The sequence below is a fragment of the Leptidea sinapis genome, chromosome 4, assembly GCF_905404315.1.
Source record: "Leptidea sinapis chromosome 4, ilLepSina1.1, whole genome shotgun sequence".
Taxonomy (NCBI): Eukaryota; Metazoa; Arthropoda; class Insecta; order Lepidoptera; family Pieridae; genus Leptidea; species Leptidea sinapis.
The window spans coordinates 12,791,750-12,812,146 of record NC_066268.1 but is presented as its reverse complement, the minus strand read 5'-3'; the positions used below and the strand labels follow the sequence as shown (position 1 = coordinate 12,812,146).

At 35.2% G+C, this 20,397-nt stretch overlaps 1 protein-coding gene across 2 annotated transcripts in view; it reads left to right on the top strand.

Annotated features, from left to right (window-relative positions):
- LOC126979878 (zinc finger protein ush) overlaps positions 1-20,397 on the top strand; it is a 288,948-nt gene that overhangs the window by 130,035 nt on the left and 138,516 nt on the right. The window contains exon 1 of one of the 2 annotated variants that reach the window (XM_050829444.1): positions 10,740-10,900. The exons of the other annotated variant lie outside the window; for it this stretch is intronic. Coding sequence (XP_050685401.1) covers positions 10,804-10,900 — 97 coding nt within the window. The 5' untranslated portion in view covers positions 10,740-10,803. Of the gene's footprint in view, positions 1-10,739; positions 10,901-20,397 lie in introns of those variants that run through there. 2 annotated transcript variants of the gene reach the window in all.

Genomic DNA, 20,397 nt, shown 5'->3' with positions numbered 1-20,397 from the left:
GTGACTCTATCATATAAGTATTCTGCGTTCTCGTACTATATCTTATTTTCTTTTCTATCTCTGTTTAACGTATCTGTGAATCGGCTTTAACGATTTGGATGTAATTTACTACACATGGTTTTTTAATTACAGTACGAGACGAGCAGGATGTTCAGCTGATGGTAACTGATAATGATGGCACTACAATTGCGTTCGTCACCTTGAGACATAAGATGTTAAGTCTCATTTGCCCAGTAATATCACTAGCCACGGCGCCTTTCCGATGCGAAAGACAATAATCCTTACATATTACTGCTTCACGGTAGAAATAGGTGCCGTTGTGGTACCCATAATCTTGCTGGCATACTGTGTAAAGGAGCCTCTGGTATTTGAATAACTGATCTAGCTAAATTTCTGGAAATCCCTGGGAAAACTCGTTATTCCGAGCATGCCATACGAGTAATATCTACTCGTGCACTGGTCCCCGCCCCGTCTGTCTTTTTGAGCGAACTGTCTTACCATTTACCAGTGAAAGGCTCCATTGCACAGAATGCTAGATTATGGGTACCACAACGGCGCCTATTCCAGTCTTGAAGCAGTAATGTGTAAACATAACTGTATTTCGGTCTGAAGGGCGCCGTAGCTATTGAAATTTCTGGGCAAATTAAACTTAACATATTATGTCTTGTCAATGCGAAGAGCGCATCCTGAGCGGCACTGTAATGGGCAGGGCGTATCAATCACGATCAGCAGAACGTCCTGCTCTTCTCGTACCTTATTTTAAAAAAAATGCGGAATGCACCAACAGACGAAATAATTCATGAGGAAGAGCGTATTATCCCTTGAGGCTGATAAAATGCCTATTCATCTCCTCTGCGATTGCGGCCCACTAATGCATAAGCGTAACACCATCCTTGGCGACTATACCCTACTCCCAGATGTAATGCGTCAAGAAGATACTGTGGTTCATAAAGGCGGCAAGGCTTGACGACGAGCTGTAAGTATGAACAAAGGTCACAATAGTTAAATTCTGGACGCGGTGTTAATAGGACTCATTAATACTTGACTTGAGGACTAACTGACTTGACCATTAGGCTTAAATTAACCGCTTTTGAATCGTCAATATAAATATTCCTTTGAAATTACTGAATTTACCATATGTTCGTAAAAAGTAGAGCTCGTGAGAAGAACATACAAGAAACTCAACGGCCACTCTTTAAGTGAATGATATTTTATAAAAGCTGTAATATACAAAACAAATTAGTTTGTAAGGTGCTGGATCCAATATGTATGTCGTGTTTATATTATATTAATTAATGCATGAAAAGTTATAAAGAATAACTAATAATAACTGTATAAATTTAAATTATCGCATATTGGATGCATCAACCTTTAGAGCTAGAATTCATTAGTTGTATAAGGATGCTTTGTGAACATGATGGTCGTTATTACTGACATAATTAGTAATTAACGTTTGTTTTCAAAAATGCAAAAATTTCATCGGGTGTAGTATTAATTTATTTGTCATCAATTATTATATATATTCCCCTGGCACATTCCCTATTTGGGGTCGGCCCTCCTGATACAAGATCGCCACCTTCTGCGATCTTGGGTCATTACTGGCATTAGGCCTAGCATCGTCATGTCTTTGTTAACAGTTCTAGTCCAGGTATTTGGTGGGCGGCATCTGCCTCTCTTTGCCTCATTGATATCCATGACTCGTCTCGTCATATGGTGTTCGTCCCTACGCATTACATGCCCATACCAGCGTAATCGGCCTTCCTGCATCTTATGATGTATAGGTGTAATTTTAAAGGTGCCTGTAACAACCCCAGACCAACGCAACATTTTCATTTCAGTGACATGCATTTTTTGTTCGTCACACTTTCTCATTGCCCAGCATGTCATTATTTTAACCTTTAAATATGACTCGTACGCCCTGGTCACTCGCCCTCGCATTATAAGATGGTCACTGGCATGTATTAAGGCCTTAATTCGCCAAAAAAATATAGTAGTATTTTCTTTCATATAACACAATACTATCTATGCCCGGTCCCTTTTTGCTTTTAACAATTTTGATTATTACTAAATCTTTAGATAATTTATTATTAGATAGAGTCTCTTGCTGTTAGACAACCAATAAAAACAGGCCCGGAATATTAGTTAAGTGTGCGTGACCAGCTAAGTCTTACACTCGCGATTGATATGACAATTTGTGGTGCGAGAATTGCTCAAAGTTCTTAGTTCTAAAGTCTTATTTTTTTCAACGTTTCCACAGCTGTCATACATAGTCTTTCTAGACCATAGTTTCTCAACCTTATTTTGCTCACCGCCCACATTGAGAATATGTTTTTTTTAGAGTATTTTCGTTCGTTTTTTTGCCTTTTTAGACTATATTTTTTAATCTACCCACGCCCCATCTGCGCTATCTCAATGCCCCCAAATTTTCTCTGGGTCTTCTACTGCCCCCCGAAAGTCTCAAACGCCCACAAGGGGGCCCACGTTAAGAACTTATGTTCTAGACGAATAATAATAACCGTGGCTTGTTACCCAGAAAATACTCGATTTTAATTAAACGTAAAAACACTAGAAAACAGTTTAAAAGCTCCTTAGACCGTTATTTGTGTCACGAGGGCCGCGTCGCGTATGGTATATTATGGTACGGGGGTGCAGGATACGGGGTATGTGATAAGCTATCGCCGCGCGCTATCACAGGAGCGATATAACAGATGTTATCAACGAAAACTCATTTGGTCTGCTATTGTGTGCTTTCGGCTGATGTACTTGTATGCGTCGACTCTGCTTGTGTTGTTTTATTGATTTTAGTTTGATTGTTGAGCTATTTCGTTTCGATTGGTAATAGTTGATGGATATATAGAAAGAGGAGTTAAATATTAACACCAGGAACAGACATAAACTTATAATGCCTACTTCTCGGCTAAGTCGAGTTAGTAAGTCTTTTGTGGGGCGATGTATATGTTTTTACAACAAGATCCCAGAAAATGTTCAAAACAAAAGTATCACGTTATTCAAATGAATTGTTAAAAAACGTTTGTGTGGTAAAGGTTACTATAACATTAATGACTTTCTTAATGATACCACAGATTGGGAATGGAGTGACCGCCCTCATGCCATTAAATAATAAGTTTAATTATACAATATTACTTTGTTGACATATTTTTTCGATGAAAAAAAAAGCCCGATGTGTTTGTTGCGCCCGTTCTTCTCAGGTTTGAGGCATTCATTTTGGAATGGGTGGTAGTTTTTGACTTTCAACAAGTAATGTCACATCCTATTTTGAATAAAAATATTTGAATTTGAATTTGAATGCGAGTTTCAAATAAGGTTTTATTATAACCTACTACTATTACAACCTATTTGAATAAATAATTCCACCGAGAGTACCATAAACTTAGTATTCTAGCGTAATAGACGGACCCTGTGTGAAAGTGACATAACTATCTATATCACATAAAACCTAGGTGTGAAAAAGAGACTAAATAGATGAAGTCCATGAAACCGTTTTGAAATTTAGTGTCCATTAGTCTCCTGTCAAATTGGACCGCGTTTTAATTTTAGTGTTTTCATGGCTATTGTTCTGTTTCAACGTATATTAATTAAAAAATATAATGGCGTCTTGTTCTGTATTAGATTGTGTTGTTATATACAGTAACAATCCAAGTAAAGAAACATTTCAGAGGTTTAGTTTTGTAGAACATATGCACTACCAGTGGGAGGCTCCTTGGCACAGGAAGCCGGCTAGATTATGGGTACCACAACGGCGCCTTTTTCTGCCGTAAAGCAGTAATGTGTATCGGTCTGAAGGGCGCCGTAGCTAGTGAAATTACTGGGCAAATGAGGCTTAACATCTTGTCTCAAGGTGACGAGCGTAATTTTAGTGCCGCTCAGAATTTTTGGGTTTTTTGAGAATCCTGAGCGGCACTGCGTTGTAATGGGCATAGCGTATCAATTAGCATCAGCTGAACTCCTGCTCGTCTCGTCCCTTATAAACAAAAATAAAATGCGTCTGAGCAAAGTGTGAGTAGGCTCTATACATCTCAGCCTTGCAGGTGAACTGATTTAAAAAAAAAACAATCAAAAATAAAAATATGTGTAATGATTGAATCTTTTAGAATAGTATCTTCAAGTTGAGTGTATTAAGACAAGAGATATACATTGGTCGCGACTCACACATTAAGGGTCCATTAGGGCGGTATTAATTTTTATCATTCGCTTATCAATTTGAGTACGCGTTGATTTATATTGGGATATTGTTTATCTGTGGTAGATGAAGGTGGCGCCATCATATCGCTTATACATTCCGAGCACTGATTACGATTGAGGCGCTAACTTCTGGGTTTTTTACTCCCTGTTTCAAAAAGTGGTATATATAAGATATTTCGAAGTAAGTACCATCTTAAGACGTTGGCGAAGCAAATTTATTGTTAACTAATATCATAATATATTCATAGCATCTTGCCTCATTGTGCCGTTTGGTGTCGAGACACTTGGTCAGTGGGGCACAGATGCGCGGAGAATGTTCAAAGTACTATCTTCGCGCCTTAACAGGGCTACTGGAAACCCAAGCGCTGGCAGCTATTTCAGTCAACGGATCAGCCTGGCTATCCAACGCGGAAATGCTGCCAGTATCTTGGTAAACTTCCCCGTAATGATGATTTTAATTTAATGTAAACATAGTTATAAGATTTGTTTTGTTTAAAATATTAATAAATATATTGATAGCATCAATCAAATTGCTTGGATTGTATCGCAATTTTTTGGGAAAATCATTTTACTTAATAATAATACTTCTCAACCATATAAATTAGTTAAACAAAGATTTAGATGTAAATGTTTATCGATGTATACCTATATGCCTTTACAGCAAGATCCCAGAATTTTCATGTATTACGAAATTCAAAATAATTTAAAAAATATTTGTGTGTGCAAATTTTACTATAACATAAATGACTTCAAATCAAATCAAAATATTTTATCGCAACTCTTACAAAATTATTACAAAAGGGGACATTAGATACGTAGACAATGAGTGACGCCCTGCAAGGGCACAGCAATATCTAATATATAAAATTCTCGTGTTATGGTGTTAAACATTGAACTCCTCCGAAACGGCTTGACCGATTCTCATGAAATTTTGAGTGCATATTGGGTAGGTCTGAGAATCGGACAACATCTATTTTTCATCCCCCTAAATGTTAAGGGTTGGCAACACGATTTTTTTTTATTTTTTTTTTTAAATTGTTTGATTATGAGTCAGCATTAAAAAATACATACAACTTCATCAACAGTTACTTTTGTATCCCGATTTTAATATCGGCAATACATCGTTTGCTGGGTCAGCTAGTTTTATATAAAAAAAATAAGAATTTCTTAATCAAACCACAGATTGTAAATGGGAGACCGCCCTCAGGCTATTAAGTAATAAATGAACGATATTATATTGTAACGAACAAATAGTTAAACTTAATAATGTAACTCTAGACCTAGTTTCTGATACAGTGTTCCTAGGAGTTACACTTGATTCTAAATTGCGATGGGGGCCCATATTGAGAAATTGTCATCTAAGTTAAGTTCGGCTTCCTACGCCGTTTGGAAAATGAGGCAGCTAAGGAAAGGCAAGGAAGTATGGAGTACGGTATCATGCATATCGCGAGTCTCTGCGACCCTGTAGCATCCACTGACATATTTTTATTTACTTCCGTATTTTACTTTTTGACGCTTTTGCGCACTTGTGAACATTTTATGACTATTAACAGATGCTTTTTGTAAGTTTACGTAAATATTTTTTTTTCATTTTCAACGATATTGTAATGAAAATAAAGAAATGAGTTTCTTACACCCATTCTTCTCAGGCCTGAGGCATACTTTTTCGAATTGGTGATAGTTTTTGACTTCCTATTAGCGATATCATATCCTATTTTGAATAAAAATATTTGAATTTGATAGATTAGACTTAGAAAATTGTATGAGTATATTATGATTTTATTTATTGATAGTTTTTATCAAACCTTACCAAGAACTGGTGGCACTATAACAGGCAGACCACAGTACCACCGGTTTGATACTTACCGGTTTGATCTTTTTTATTAAGTAGGTTAAGTTTTAAGATTAAGCATATTTTTTGTTGTCATTGACTTTTTTGTGTGAATGTGTCAGTTTTTCTTCCAAAATCCATTTTCATTTCATTTCAAAATATATATTAACAAGATACAGTTATCGAAGCATTGATAATTATGAGGATGTAGTACACCAGATACACCTAATAATTTGTATTTAACAAAATACTGAATAATACAAAAATAACTTTTTTATTAGTAATTGTATAAATCAAAATCAGTTTATCCACGTAGGTCACGGAAATGACGACACTTATGAATGTTAAAAAAAAAAATCTTATTGAATCTACCGCTACTTCGTAAAGGGTTAAGCTAATGAGAAGAAGTAGCAAGAAACTCATTGCCACTCTTTTATATCAAGATTTACATTTACATCGATTTACAAATCATTTCAATGGCAATATAATCTGTAAAATGTAAAATGATGCAACAAACACACTCAAATGTCAAATAGTCAATGTCTGCACAGTCTGAGTACAGTAGCTGCATCATCCACATACACCATAAATAAGTAAATATATTTATGCATCAAACGTTTGTCTCTGTTAACTCTTTAAAGATGCATTACTATTTTTAAAATATCATGTAGAAACTTTTAGATTTCACAAGAAGAGATAACGATAGAATGTAATCGAAAAAGTAAAGCGAGACATGCCATAGATGCTGAGATACCGTATCAACTAGATCTGGCCTCTACCACCTGCGAGTTGCGCTATCTAGTAACAACTATCTGTGCTTCTTGGATACATCTTTATTTTCTGTGGCCGCTTTCATGACTGTGGTAAAACGAGAAATTGCACGTAATTGAACCTCATTTTTACTAAAATTACTGCTTTATTTAAAGTTAGCGAAGGGAGCTTAGTTGATTCCTGGCAGCATATTTAAAATTATAATTATTATCAAACAACAGTTGTCGCCTGAAGTTTAAAACTGTTACTTTTGCTCATCGATACCTAAGCACTATAGATTTTTGCCGTTTAAGTGGCAGTAGAACATATAGTATGTACTGTGCAAATTCAAAAATATTTTTTTTCGAGAGGAGGAGAATATCCACATCTGCCTATTTAGGCCGTGATGGTATGGCCCATATGTTGGTCTCAGATTGTAATCCACTACCGAATAAAATCATCTGATAGCTCAACATCTTTTCCAGATGTTGATACACAGCTATGTAGCGAGTACCGATACGCAATTGAGCGTACCGGTAAGTCGCAGAGGGGTTCCGCTTCCTTAATACCGCACCCTAACCTCTGCAGATAGTCCGTCTGAGTTGACTCATACTATTGCGGTCCAGTATGAAGGCAGTGACTGCTGCTGTAAAAAACGGCACATGAGATATTTCATCTTAAATCTCAGGCTAGAAGCATGTGATCGGATGTGGGATGAGGTCATATCGCATAAAACCTAGTCAACCTGCTTAGAACGACGTCATACCAAAGCCAGATGCAGGTTTCCTTCTGTGTCGTTCGGTATATGTGAATCGATTTAAATAAGTTATATTCAAAATACACACACTTTTTTAGGCTCTTTGAAAAGCTCTTATCAGATCCCCCATAGAATGTGAATGAAAGGGACATTTGCAAGGATTGTAGAATTAAGCGCCGCGGCCGTTGGTCATAACTTATTTTCTTTTAACAACTAGTACCACGCATGATTGTTATTACGAATTTCAATAGTGACGACGCATATTTAAATTTACTATATGAAATTGTCTTTACAGATGCAAATTGTCCCTTCAATCTTAGTTAGTTATTCTTAAACTTCACGAGGAGATGCCAAAACTGTCAAAACGGCCGTCATTGCGGGCATATTAGTACTTTCAAGTACATTTTATGTAAAATTATTAATTTGAGTGTAGTCTTGAAACATCTGAGAATATTCTTAATGTTATAAATTTAATCCGATATAAGTAAGGCTGTAAATTAATGATAGGATAATAGCATATACCTCAAATAGCCGATTCACAGATCTAACTGCAATTGTAAAAATTTTTATCGATTCGATAATCGATCGCACCTGACAACTTTGACAGCTACAATCGATTTGACTTATCGATTAATCGGTATGATTTATCTGATGTGAACTGGTCACATTTCAAGGTGTGGACTGTGGAATAATTTAAAATTTATTGAACCCTGCCTATTTCCTGTTGTAGTGGATCTATATTTTAGTCTTAGATAATTTATATGTCTCTTGATGTTAGACAACCGATAAAAACAGGCCAGGATTATTAGTTTAGTGTGCTGGACAAGCTACGTCTTACACTCGCGATTTGTATGACACTTTGTGCTAGTGTGCGTGAATTGCTCACAATAGAGTTTAGTTCTAAAGTCTATATTTTCCAACTTTTCACAGCTGTCATAGTCTATTATCATATGTATCCATATAAATGATCCAAGATTTTAGTATGTCTGACAATTTTACGTCATTGTTTGTTTTACGTGACACTAAAGCCTAGTTACGTGAAACTGTACAGGGATTGTAACATTGTTTCTCTCATTAATATTAGTGCGAACAATACCTTAAATTACCTTTAGATTTAATAACACTCCTTTTATAAATGAGAGGGGCAAATGAGTAAATTTACGGTAATCTGATGAGAAAACAAATCAGCCGGGAAAGTCAAGAAATACGTTGCCAACTTTTGAGATGGTTTATGGCTGTACTCTGACTTCCTTATTCGAATCCCTGGTCTAACCCATTCAAGCGTTTCAAGAAAAATGACTAGTATAAAAGAGTTTTTACTTTCCTAGTCAATAAAAATTATAATACGTGCCTAGCTAGAAGGTATAACGTTTGTACAATCAATCAAATAGTCATGCAACTCGATACTCGGTTTTGTATCGATTAAATCAATGCAACACTGCTTATCGTTAGTTTCCCGCTAAATGGATTCTCAGTCTCGTATTTGTCGATTATTCTTCTCGATAACTCATTCGTGTAGCGGTCGGAGATTACGATCGGCCGAGGAATTGTGCGAAATGTATTTATTTGCTTTTTAATTTTTCACGCGACATTACATTCGCACAAATTCTTTGTGCTGTGTACAGTACAATTGAGGTACAATTAAATTAATCTTACATAAATCTTTCTTGATATAAAACTTTTTAGGGTTCCGTAGCCAAATGGCAAAAAACGGAACCCTTATAGATTCATCCGTCTATCCGACCGTATGTCACAGACACGTGGCCACTTTTTTCCGAAACTATAAGAACTATACTGTAGAAACTTGGTAAGTAGATGTATTTTGTGAACTGCATTAAAAAATAAGTGATCCTGCAAAAGTCACAAGTCGGCAGGTTAAATAAATAATAATAACAACTTGGCTTTTACACAAAAACCTAATGCAAAAATACATTTATAATAATACGTATGTGTACTTACGTACGCACTTTCATTTATCAAAGAAAGTACTATGTACATATGACATACATATATAAATTTATTACTCCTAAAAAAGTAATATAGATATAATTATTTATATTTTAAATTGCATTTCATTGTAACACCTTTTCTATATATCTAGAAATAACAAGCTTATAATGTAATAAAAAAAAGTAATTTATTTAATGTTTTATCTAACATGCAACAAACTAAACGTGACTCCAAGCCACCGCCTGCAATTAAATATTCGGCTTTAGATGAAGAAACGTTTTCACCCATGAGCAAGAGCTCCACAGTACCAGCTTCTTCCATTTGAACATATAAAGCGAAGAGCGGCTCGAATAATCGACGATCAAGCTGTCTCGAATCTGCTTCATTCTTTGGCGTGGCGTAGAGTTGTAGAGACCTGTATGCATCTTCTGCCGCATGTATCACGGGAAGTTCTCAGAGAAGCTGTTCCAGTTAATACTAGCTCTGACTGCCACCACTGTACATTACGTGAAAATGCGAAATTCCACCCGTATCACTTTGGTGTTTGGCATTCAAGAGCTGTGCGTTTCTCTAGATTTTTTTTCCTACATCATCTGTCGGTTGCTGTATTCCCGAAATAAAACGATTCAGGGACCTTCATTTCGAGACTTGAAGGTCCCTGAATCGTTTTCAAACATACTTCTACCTCAGGTTACAAATTTACGCAACGTCTTGATGTTTGGTATTTCGGTGCCCGATTGCCACGTCTAATATAGAAACCTGATCGAACAAAAATTTTTGTAAACGTGTTAATAGTTATTTTCAACCTCAATTTCAAAGTTAATCATTTCATATTTGCTGTACTTGTTCTACCGATGGATAAACTATCAGGTGACGGAAGAGCACATAGTAAGTTCCAAGAAAACAGACACCAATTTTATGAGGCGGTTTCAAAAAATTCTAGAATTTCCTGATTTATTTTCGGGTCACGCCTGTATGTTTCATAGCAGTGGCAGCTTTTTATTTGACATTTTATACAAGTTTATTCAAACACAACGATAGGATCGCTGACGTTATCTTTCAATGCAACGTTACCGCGAGCTGGGGCCGATAGGATCTCGGGGCAGCTATTGCTAGTTAAACCAACCTGATAAGGGATCGGCTTCGCATGTGTGCGTGGCTGTATGTGAACGCTCTCGCATGGCTGTGTGCGGTGGGGCGCGCGAACGGCGAACGACTCACGAGCCAGTCACTCAATTTACGCGGCAAAAGAATGACGTCGCAACAGAAAGTTTTTGTTATTTAAAAATCTGTGGTGCTTGCGACACTTGTGATGTTATTGTGGTTGAGTTACTTGAAACAGCTGGAGCTGGCGTGCGCTAATGTGGCTGAGTTGCCGAGAGGTGGCGCTTTCAACTTCAAAACAATGTGTAAGTTTTGTTTACCTACCAAATGTTATCAACAACAATAATAATTAAACATCCGTATCTTAATATCCATTTGATGAAATATTACTTCTATATGTATTATTGAGTGTTACTTATGTTATTATTATATCTATTTGAAGAAGTAAGGTACACTTTTGTTTTGCTAATTGCTACAAAAACTTATAAAATTATCTACCTATATACCTATTTAAAGCCTGAAACATCTATTACCCATCTATCTAACAAAAATCTTGTTGGTTTCGACCGCGATAAAGCCTTCGAGCAAAACTCATATTAAAAATACATTTTCTTACGTGAAATATTAAGTGACTATATTAAAGTTAGCAGATTTAATATAATCATGCTAAAATTAGGGAATACTTACAAAAGTATTCAATGCATTAAAACTGTTTGCATCCAACAGAGGTTAACATTCAACAAAAAGCAGCCTTATCGAAACTTATATCTTCCACCCAAAGTAAAAAAGCAACGGTTTTTGTTCGATTTCCCTTGATAAGACTTACATAATATACCAAAACTGGTGAATTAGACGATATATGACTAACATGGTAGATGCCAATATCTTGTAAAGCCAAGGTTTTGCGAACAATAAGTTTGTAGCAATGATTATGAAGTAAGCAAGACAGAACTAAAATACTCATGTTATTACAAACAATCTTGATAGCTGTTGAGATGCTATTAAAGTCACTTGGGAAATAAGATCTAGAGATATAATCGTTTTTGCTTTACCATGCATTGCGTAAAATATGTTTCAACATGTATGCTGAAGATTAATATCTTTTTAATCTGTAGGCTGTACAGATAATGCATCTTCTACTAAGACGTGGAGCTATCAACTGAGAATTGCGACATTCCGTTGAAATTCGCGCCTCGTGTGGCGCCGTATTTTCATTTCTGACAGCTGTCAATGTCATAACCGTAGTACTATTTACAAATACTTATTGGCGGTCTTCACTGTTACCGGATTGTGTCATGTGTATGTTATAAATAATACCGTTATATGCCATTGTATAATTGTGTTTTTATAATATATAACGTTATGTGCATATTGTTAGTTTTAGACGATCTACTGTATAAAGAGTATTTTCGCGAATTAGAAAATTTACCTAAATCAGAATGCACTTTTAATGTATAATGTAGGAATATTAATAGGCATAAATATTTTTAATATTTACATAGCTTAACGAGTAATATTAAAATTTACCCAATAAGATCTATTCTTACTAGGTACTAGTGTAGTATACATTACTGCACACTGGCAACACAAGTTGGTAAGTTTAGTCTGTCGCGATAAAAAATGACGTGAGCGCGAGTGAATAGGGTCTGTCGGAGCGGCTGCCGATGTGCTGATAACAGAGGAGGTTGGGGGCGAGAGGGGGCGCCCGGGGGGGGAGAGAGACGTTATCTTGGAAGAGATTTCACGTTCATTATCAGCTGGGGTGTTTCATTGTTGCGTATGCGGGTACTTATGTGTTTTATTTTATACCATTTAATTTTCAAAGCGCGGGTTAGTGCGGAAGGGGAGGTAACGGTCAATGGTGCTCTAGCTTTTTTTATTACCATGTTAAAAATGCCATAAAAATAATTGTAGTTGAGTGTGATTTTTCTGTCTGCAACTGCAATATAGGACATATTAAATTTAGCCCCAGAACTTTCTTTTCAATTCTGGCAAATGCTAGGTATCTAAAAAATATCTAAGATCAATCAATGTTTTTTTTTTTCTCTCTCTCTCTCTCCCAAAAGCAAGATAGTGCTTATCCATGTAGGTCATTTATTAGGTTTAGAAGTTATAATCTTGATCGTATTTTCAAAACCTATGTCCACAATGTGAAGGGTTTTTTTAATATTTATAAGGAAAGGTTGCTTTAGTAATCTGGAACCTTGGAAGTGTTTCGTAGAACTTGAGTTTCTCTACCGCATTTCTCCGCGACTGTGCCATCATAATATCACTCAGAAATCAAAACAAAAAATCTATGAAACTCCTCTCATAAATTTTTTCTTCATCCTCTCATTGTTCGGGACTCACAATTCACATAAAAAGGCGATATTTATTTTCGGTCATCATCTTTACAAAAAATCCCCGAGATGCGAGATAGCGCTTAAAGCATTGCGCTGCCGATACGAACTAGCGATAAGGGGTTCGATTCCCGGCGCGATGTTTCCCTCCGATAACCACGTGTTTTGGGAATAAAACGTGTCTGTGTTATGCTAAACAATAGAATGAGGCGACGATATCGTAGCGATATCTGCACCGATAAAAGCATTTAACAGAACTAGGTTTCTACTAGAATCTTCTAATAAAATTCAAATTCAAATATTTAGACCTAGAAGAACGGGCGCACGAAACACAGCGGGCTTATGTTTTTTCAATAATATTTCGTTATACGGGGTTTTCCAACAAACATTATATGGGGTTTTCCAAGCTGTCAGTTTATTCAGTAGACATAACCTTTTCATTAATCATCATCAGCTTTAAATAATTGGCTAACTTGTCTTGCTTATGATGAAGTGGAAAATCTTCTGATCAGACTGACATGACAAACACACGCATTGTGTAGATTGACCCATTTAAAGGTCCAATTCAAACCCACAAACACACTCACACACACACACACACACATTTCTGTTTATTTCTATATTCTTTACTAAATAAAATGTATCTGCTAAGGAAGTTGCGAGATATTCCCAATACAAGTGTCCTAAGACAACTTACTGGGAAGTCTCAACCACTAAAAATGTATATGTAATCTTTGAAATAAACGAAATTTATTATTATTATTATCAGTGGCCGCTACTTTAAGAGCGTTAACTCCGATTATCGATTTTCGGTCGTAATTCTCGCCCTAGTAGACAGGCAGTAACAAGTTTAGTGAAAAAGTTTGAGTCTACATATTCGTTGTGTGATGTGAGTCCAACGAATCGACCGCTGCAAACTTGCCCGCGGTGGCCATATGAGCGAAGTCGAGTTCCATTCATAAATGTTTTGAATGTACTTCAACCCGATAATAAAGTTTTTGAAATATCTCAAATGGTTTTCGTTTTATTTTGAAAAAAAGTCAAGGCCTCATTGGAAAACCCTTTATATAGTTTATGTCCCCATGTCATAGCCCCTTTCCGAACTGATCTAGCTTCTTGACGTTTGCAAGGAGTTTTTACAATATGCTACATTATTGTCACTCCCAATGGTGATAAATATATTTCAGTTTTCTTTATTTATTAATTAAAATATCCTGACCGTGGTCGCTCCATACCCTATCTGTGGTATCATTAAGAAAGTCATTCATGTTATAGTAAACCTTTACCCCACAAACGTTTTTGACAATTCTTTTGAATTTCGCAGCACATTTATTTTGTAAATTTTCTGAAATCACGTTGTAAAAGCATATACATCGCACAACAAAAGAGTTATACCAGTGGGAGGTCCTTGCCTGTGCCTTCCGGCACAGTGCCGCTTAGAAGGTTTGGGTTTTTCCGAATCCTGAGCGGCACTGCATTGTAATTAGCAGGGCGTTTCTGTAACCATCAGCTTAACGTCCTGCTCGTCTCGTCCCTTATTTTCATAAAAAACTACTTAAGTTACTTATTTGACTTTACCCAGTAGTAGGCATAACAAGATTATATATGTTGCTGGTGTTTTTCGAAAATGCGCTAATGTGCTCTTTAATAAAGTAAGTATACTAGAGTAATAGACAAACACTCTCCTCATGACGGAGAGACTAAATTTAAAAAGTTCATGTGTGCTAGTTTTACAGATGTGTTTGTGAGTTACTGAAGTGTGTAGTATTTTGCTTTTAGACAATCCCTGTGACATGTATCGATAAACGGCGTCATATTCACGTATACAATATTTTATTTTCGAACACATATTTTTTTAAATTAATATAATGTTTAGAAAATAGAGTGCTTACTGCGAATATAAAATGTAATATTTAGTATTTTAGTGAATGCGTTCTATAAAAATTAAGGCGACACTGAATATAAGTTCACGGCTGCCGGCCCGCCATCTATGTAACAAAGCCAATATTTTCAAAATTCTTGGGTGGAAAACAGTTTATATGCTTACAATCCTCGTTATTCATTACTAATCTCAATAAATGAACCTACACAAAAAAGTACAAGCTATAAGAATAACTTTTCTGAGAGAAGTACCAAAAAAATGCGCCACGCCATGCCAAAAAACTTGTTTACCTTCAAAGAAAAGTGGTAGTTAGTACTATAACCAACAGCAAGAATTAGCAACCTACAAATAAGACTTAAAGATATGTGTCACAGGATTAAGTAGTGTTCATAGCTCGAAATGCTATAGTTTCACCGCCAAACTTGTCTAAAAACACCATGTTTGCGTGTTTTCTGCTTACTCTTCGCCTTAACATCACGAATGTAGTAGTATTGAAGAATCAGTGTGAAATATTTCTGAAGTTGGATTATTAACAACATAATCTAGTACAGAACACGACACTGTTATATTTTTTAATTAATAATCGTTAAAACACAGTACAATAACGATAAAAACATTTAACGCGTTTACTATGACTTTCAGTTAATTTTTAATTCTATCTCGTATGTTTAGTAATCATTTTACATCACTGTGGTGTAGTAATAATTAGTATTATTTGAGACTTGTTGAAATTATTTTGTGATAACAAACTGTTGGTTAATAATTTACACAATAAATGTTATCGTTAATTGTGCAAAGAATGAAATTTCGATAACAAACTCTATTAAACCATAGTTCGTTATCAATAACTTTCTAACAGTTACACGTGCAATGGCTTATCAGTGAGAGATATTGAAATATTTAGCATTTAGTCAAGGCCGTTAATTATTATGTTATTAATATGGTTATAATTATTTAACTTACACCTTTAGTTATCCACAATACGGTAGAACTCTTGAATTAAAAATGCAACTTTTTAAATTTATTTATTTATTTATTAGGTTTATTTACAATCTTTCAATAATACACACAAATATAAAAAGTAGAACTAAAAACTAGGAACTAAATGTAATGATTACCAACAAATAAACACAGCATCCACAGAAGAAATTAATTTTAGGTATTATATAGAATAAGTTACGTTTTTTTTTAAATTAATAAATGAGTTGCATTAATTTTCCAATTATAACATTATTAAAGATTACCAATGATGCTGCAAATGGTCTTGCGGAATTTGGCTTTAAGTATAAATAGACTGTTAAGTGACTGTTGGACTATTCACTTTCATACGCATAGTTTTATGTAATGCAATACATAAAACTTCGGTATTTAGTTATATGTTTATATATATTACTAATCGATCCGACAGACGTTGTTTTGTACATAATAGTGGTTGTGGTTGCTTGTGGTTCATATCGTGATGAGTCAATATATAGGTGAATATCTTATATGTATATTATATTTATTTAAAACAAAATAATGTTTATTACTGTTCTTACAATACTCAATATGATTACATGAAGCTAAAACTATCGATAGGGGGACGTGTACCAAGAATACTGGGAGCATTTTCGCGTTGCATGTCTTAAACTGATCCTTGGCCGAAATAGCTGCCAGCGCTTGGGTTTCCAGTAGCCCTATTGAAGCACGTAGCACATTCTCCGCGCACATTGTACGGGCCAAGTGTCACGACACCAAACGGCACAAAAATGCAACTTTCCTTGCCCGCGTCGAAACCACTAGAACTTCCATCCAATCCATAAAACTCCATCAAGGCGCTTGCTATCACGACGGAAGACCATTTGGCTCTAAATTCATTGGTATTTTAAGAGCGGGACATTCCCCGCGAATGTCTCCAATAATGCAATTGGTATTTAATGATTTAAGAAATTTAAATTTTAACGCATTATTACGTTAAAAGTTTGAGTTTTTTGAACGGACCAAGGTACTTTATTTCCCACTACCTTGTGGTGTAAGTGGGCGATGGTATTATTTCTCCCACTTACACTATTTTTACTTTAAAGAATTTTGTATACTAAAACTATTATTTAATGAAAAACTTATATTATAATCGTAGCTTTGGACTCATACTCAAAATAATTAAAAAATATCGTCTTATTTTGGCACAAAAAATAACCTTGCGTTTTGTTTTTTTTTTTCGTTCAGAAACTTCATTTGTTTTTTAATCTTGACGGGTTGTGGGAGAATAAAAATCGTAGATTCAGGGACTTTATAAAGATGCTAAAGATGCTTTTATCTTTAGTATTTGTTAAGTTATAGTTTAAAAGAATTCTTTATCCAAAAATAATAGTATTTAAATGTAATTTTTTAAGAGGTACCTACAAACTAATGTTTATTTTATATTATATTATTGAATTAAAGCTATGTAATGTGTATTAATGACGTATAAATATAAAAATTCCAATATTGACAATCAAATATTTGTATGCCGATATATTGGCGAATTGTGTTGTACACCAATTAATTAACAATTAACCTATACCTACTTATGTTACCACGATTCATACAAATAAATCATTTCATTTCATAACTATGTTTCTTCTGTGATACTCAGAATGAATCATTAACTTAAATAAAGTTTAATTGACTAAGAAGGTGTATTATACATAAGTAGTATAGTAGTGTATATATATTATAATGATGCATGGGTCTTGCTTTTCTGCGCAGACCATCTAAAATTGTATAATATTACTAGCTGACCCAGCAAACATTGTATTGCCGATATTAAAATCGCGATACAAAAGTAACTGTTGATCGTAGATGGGTGAAAATTTGAAGTTGTATGTATTTTTTAATGCTGACTCAGAATCAAACAAGTTAAAAAAAATGTCAAAAAAATTAAAAAAAAAATCGTGTGGACCACCCTTAACATTTAGGGGAATGAAAAATAGATGTTGTCCGATTCTCAGACCTACCCAATATGCATTAAAAATTTCATGATAATCGGTTAAGCCGTTTCGGAGGAGTTCGGTCCCGCACACCGTGACACGAGAATTTTATATATTAGATTTAGTATGTTAAGCTTGCTATATGATTTATAAGATGGGCTGGGAGTTTCTTAACAGTTCTTCTCCCCATGTCATAGGCCCTGTACGAACTGATGTAGGTTCATGACGTTTACCAAGTGTTGTTGCAAAATATTGAAGTTATAGGTACTTCTTTAGGCGCGTTATGAAAAATGATGAGAGTGAAATTTTAAGATGCGCGCGCATCATTTTAACACAAAAGTAACTGGTTGAAGTTGGTGCCTAAAAATTGTTTTGTTGTTATTGTTTTTTCGTTTCTTCGTCCATTATTGTACAGGCAAAGGTTTCAAGCCCATACAGCCGTATTCATTATTTAATAATTAATTGTCAAATCCATCTTTGTAAGATTTTTACAAAATTGTTGTTTCTAAAAACGTAGATTAGCACAAGGAATATATCATTTTAATAATTTTTGCTTCGTTAGGCCAAAGAACTATAACTTCTTGCGTGCATACATAAGTACACAAATATTTATTTATGTTATTGTCACTCCCTATGGTAAATAAATATATTTCTATTTCTGCTCACGACTAAAGCCATATAAAGTTCTTAGCTAAATACTTGACATTAACACAATAGACTGTTTGTTATCTTATCGGGACGAACAGACGGATATTGCAACACTATTTCGATTGCAGATACGTAAACTGTTGCTTTGTCAATTAACGGCAACCGAATTTAATTAAAAAGGTTCCGATAAGGACCCCTTCGTAGGAAATGGAACAATTGAATTAATATTATATTCAATATAAATATATGTACTAGTTTAGATCGCGTCTTTAAGGCGACACTAAATGCCAGCGACCTTGAGCGATATGACTGTACCGCTGCCGGCCCGCCATCTATGTAACAAAGCCAATATTTTCAAAATTCTTGCGTGGAAAACAGTTTATATGCTTACAATCCCCGTTATTCACTACTAGTCTGAATAAATGAACCTACACAAAAAAGTACAAGCTATAAGAATAACTTTTATGAGAGAAGTACCAAAAAAAAAGCGTCACGCCATGCCAAAAAACTTGTTTAACTTCAAAGAAAAGTAGTAGTTCAAAAAGGCTCGGCAATGTTAACTATAACCAATAGCAAGTATTAGCAACCTACAAATAAGACTTAAGGATATGTGTAACAGGATTAAGTAGTGTTCATAGCTCGAAATGCTATAGTTTCACCACAAAACTTGTCTAAATCACCATGTTTGCGTGTTATCTGCTTACTCTTCGCCTTAACTGTTATCAAGCGTAGGGCTAACTAAGGATAAACAATCGCAACTCTACTTCATGCTGTTAAAATTGAAAGCTATTTTTTTAATGATTTTACCTTAGATTAAGAATTTGTCTCAACTGCCCTCCAACTAGACACCGTACTACCTAAGAACAATAGATTTTTTATTACGGCAATTATGAGATGCTTGTGTACGTGGCATCATGACACTCAATAGCATAAAATTATATATCCAATGATCCCTTGATTTTTTTTCTTGATTGTTTTTTTTGGAGCAGGTGAAATTCAAAGTCAAAAGACCTAATTGAAATAGGCTTAACTAAGCGGTTTAATTAGTGAATATACTCTATTTACGGAAAAAGTAGAGCTCGTGAGAAGAACATGCAAGAAACTCAACGGCCACTCTTTAATGAGTATTTTACAATAGCTGTAATATATCTAACAAATTTGTTTGTAAGGTGCTGCATGAATGCAATCATGATCAAAGTTAAACAGAGTTTTAAATATCAGAAATTTCATAAAAAAAGTGAAAAATCGTCAAGTTTTTCCGTCCAACGAGCAGATGTACAGCATAAGGCAGCGCTGTTGCATACTCAATAAAGTAATATGAAAATATAGAACAAATTAATTGTTGTTAAGTTGAAAGATCTTTATTGATAGTAGTGGGCAGGTCAGAGCACGACTGTTATTGATACGGTGCCGGCGGGCGGGGCTGGCGAAAGGTCGCCGGTTCGGTGCCTGTCGCGATCTCTATTGTGACGTCATCATCGAAAGTGATGAGTTGCACGATTATTATTGTTATGATATGATTAAACAATTTTGACTTAGGTTAAATCGCCTCAAAGGCCCTACAGATCGATTGATTCAATTGAAAATTCATTCGTCTGTCTGGATATGGATGTTTGTTTCCGAGTTATGGACGTTTCTTTGTATTTATTTGTTTTATGTGTGTTGAAGTAAGTATATTGTTTTGAATATGTCATTGTCTTGCAACAAACAGCACAGGCTATGAAAAGTTTGGGGCAAGATAATCTATGTTAAAGTGTGTCAATATGATATTATTACATTATTGTTAAAATTTAAGGACTCAAGAGTTTGTGAGACATTATCCACTATTTATTTTAATCGGCTTAACTCACGTTAGAACTAGTAGCTACTATAGTCCGCAACTTCGTGCGCGACCGTCCTACGGGGTGACAGACGTTGGCGGGGAGGGGGCACTAAAGATGTCAGCGGGTGGGGGGTGGTGTTGCGGGGAAGAGTAACGCGTGAGA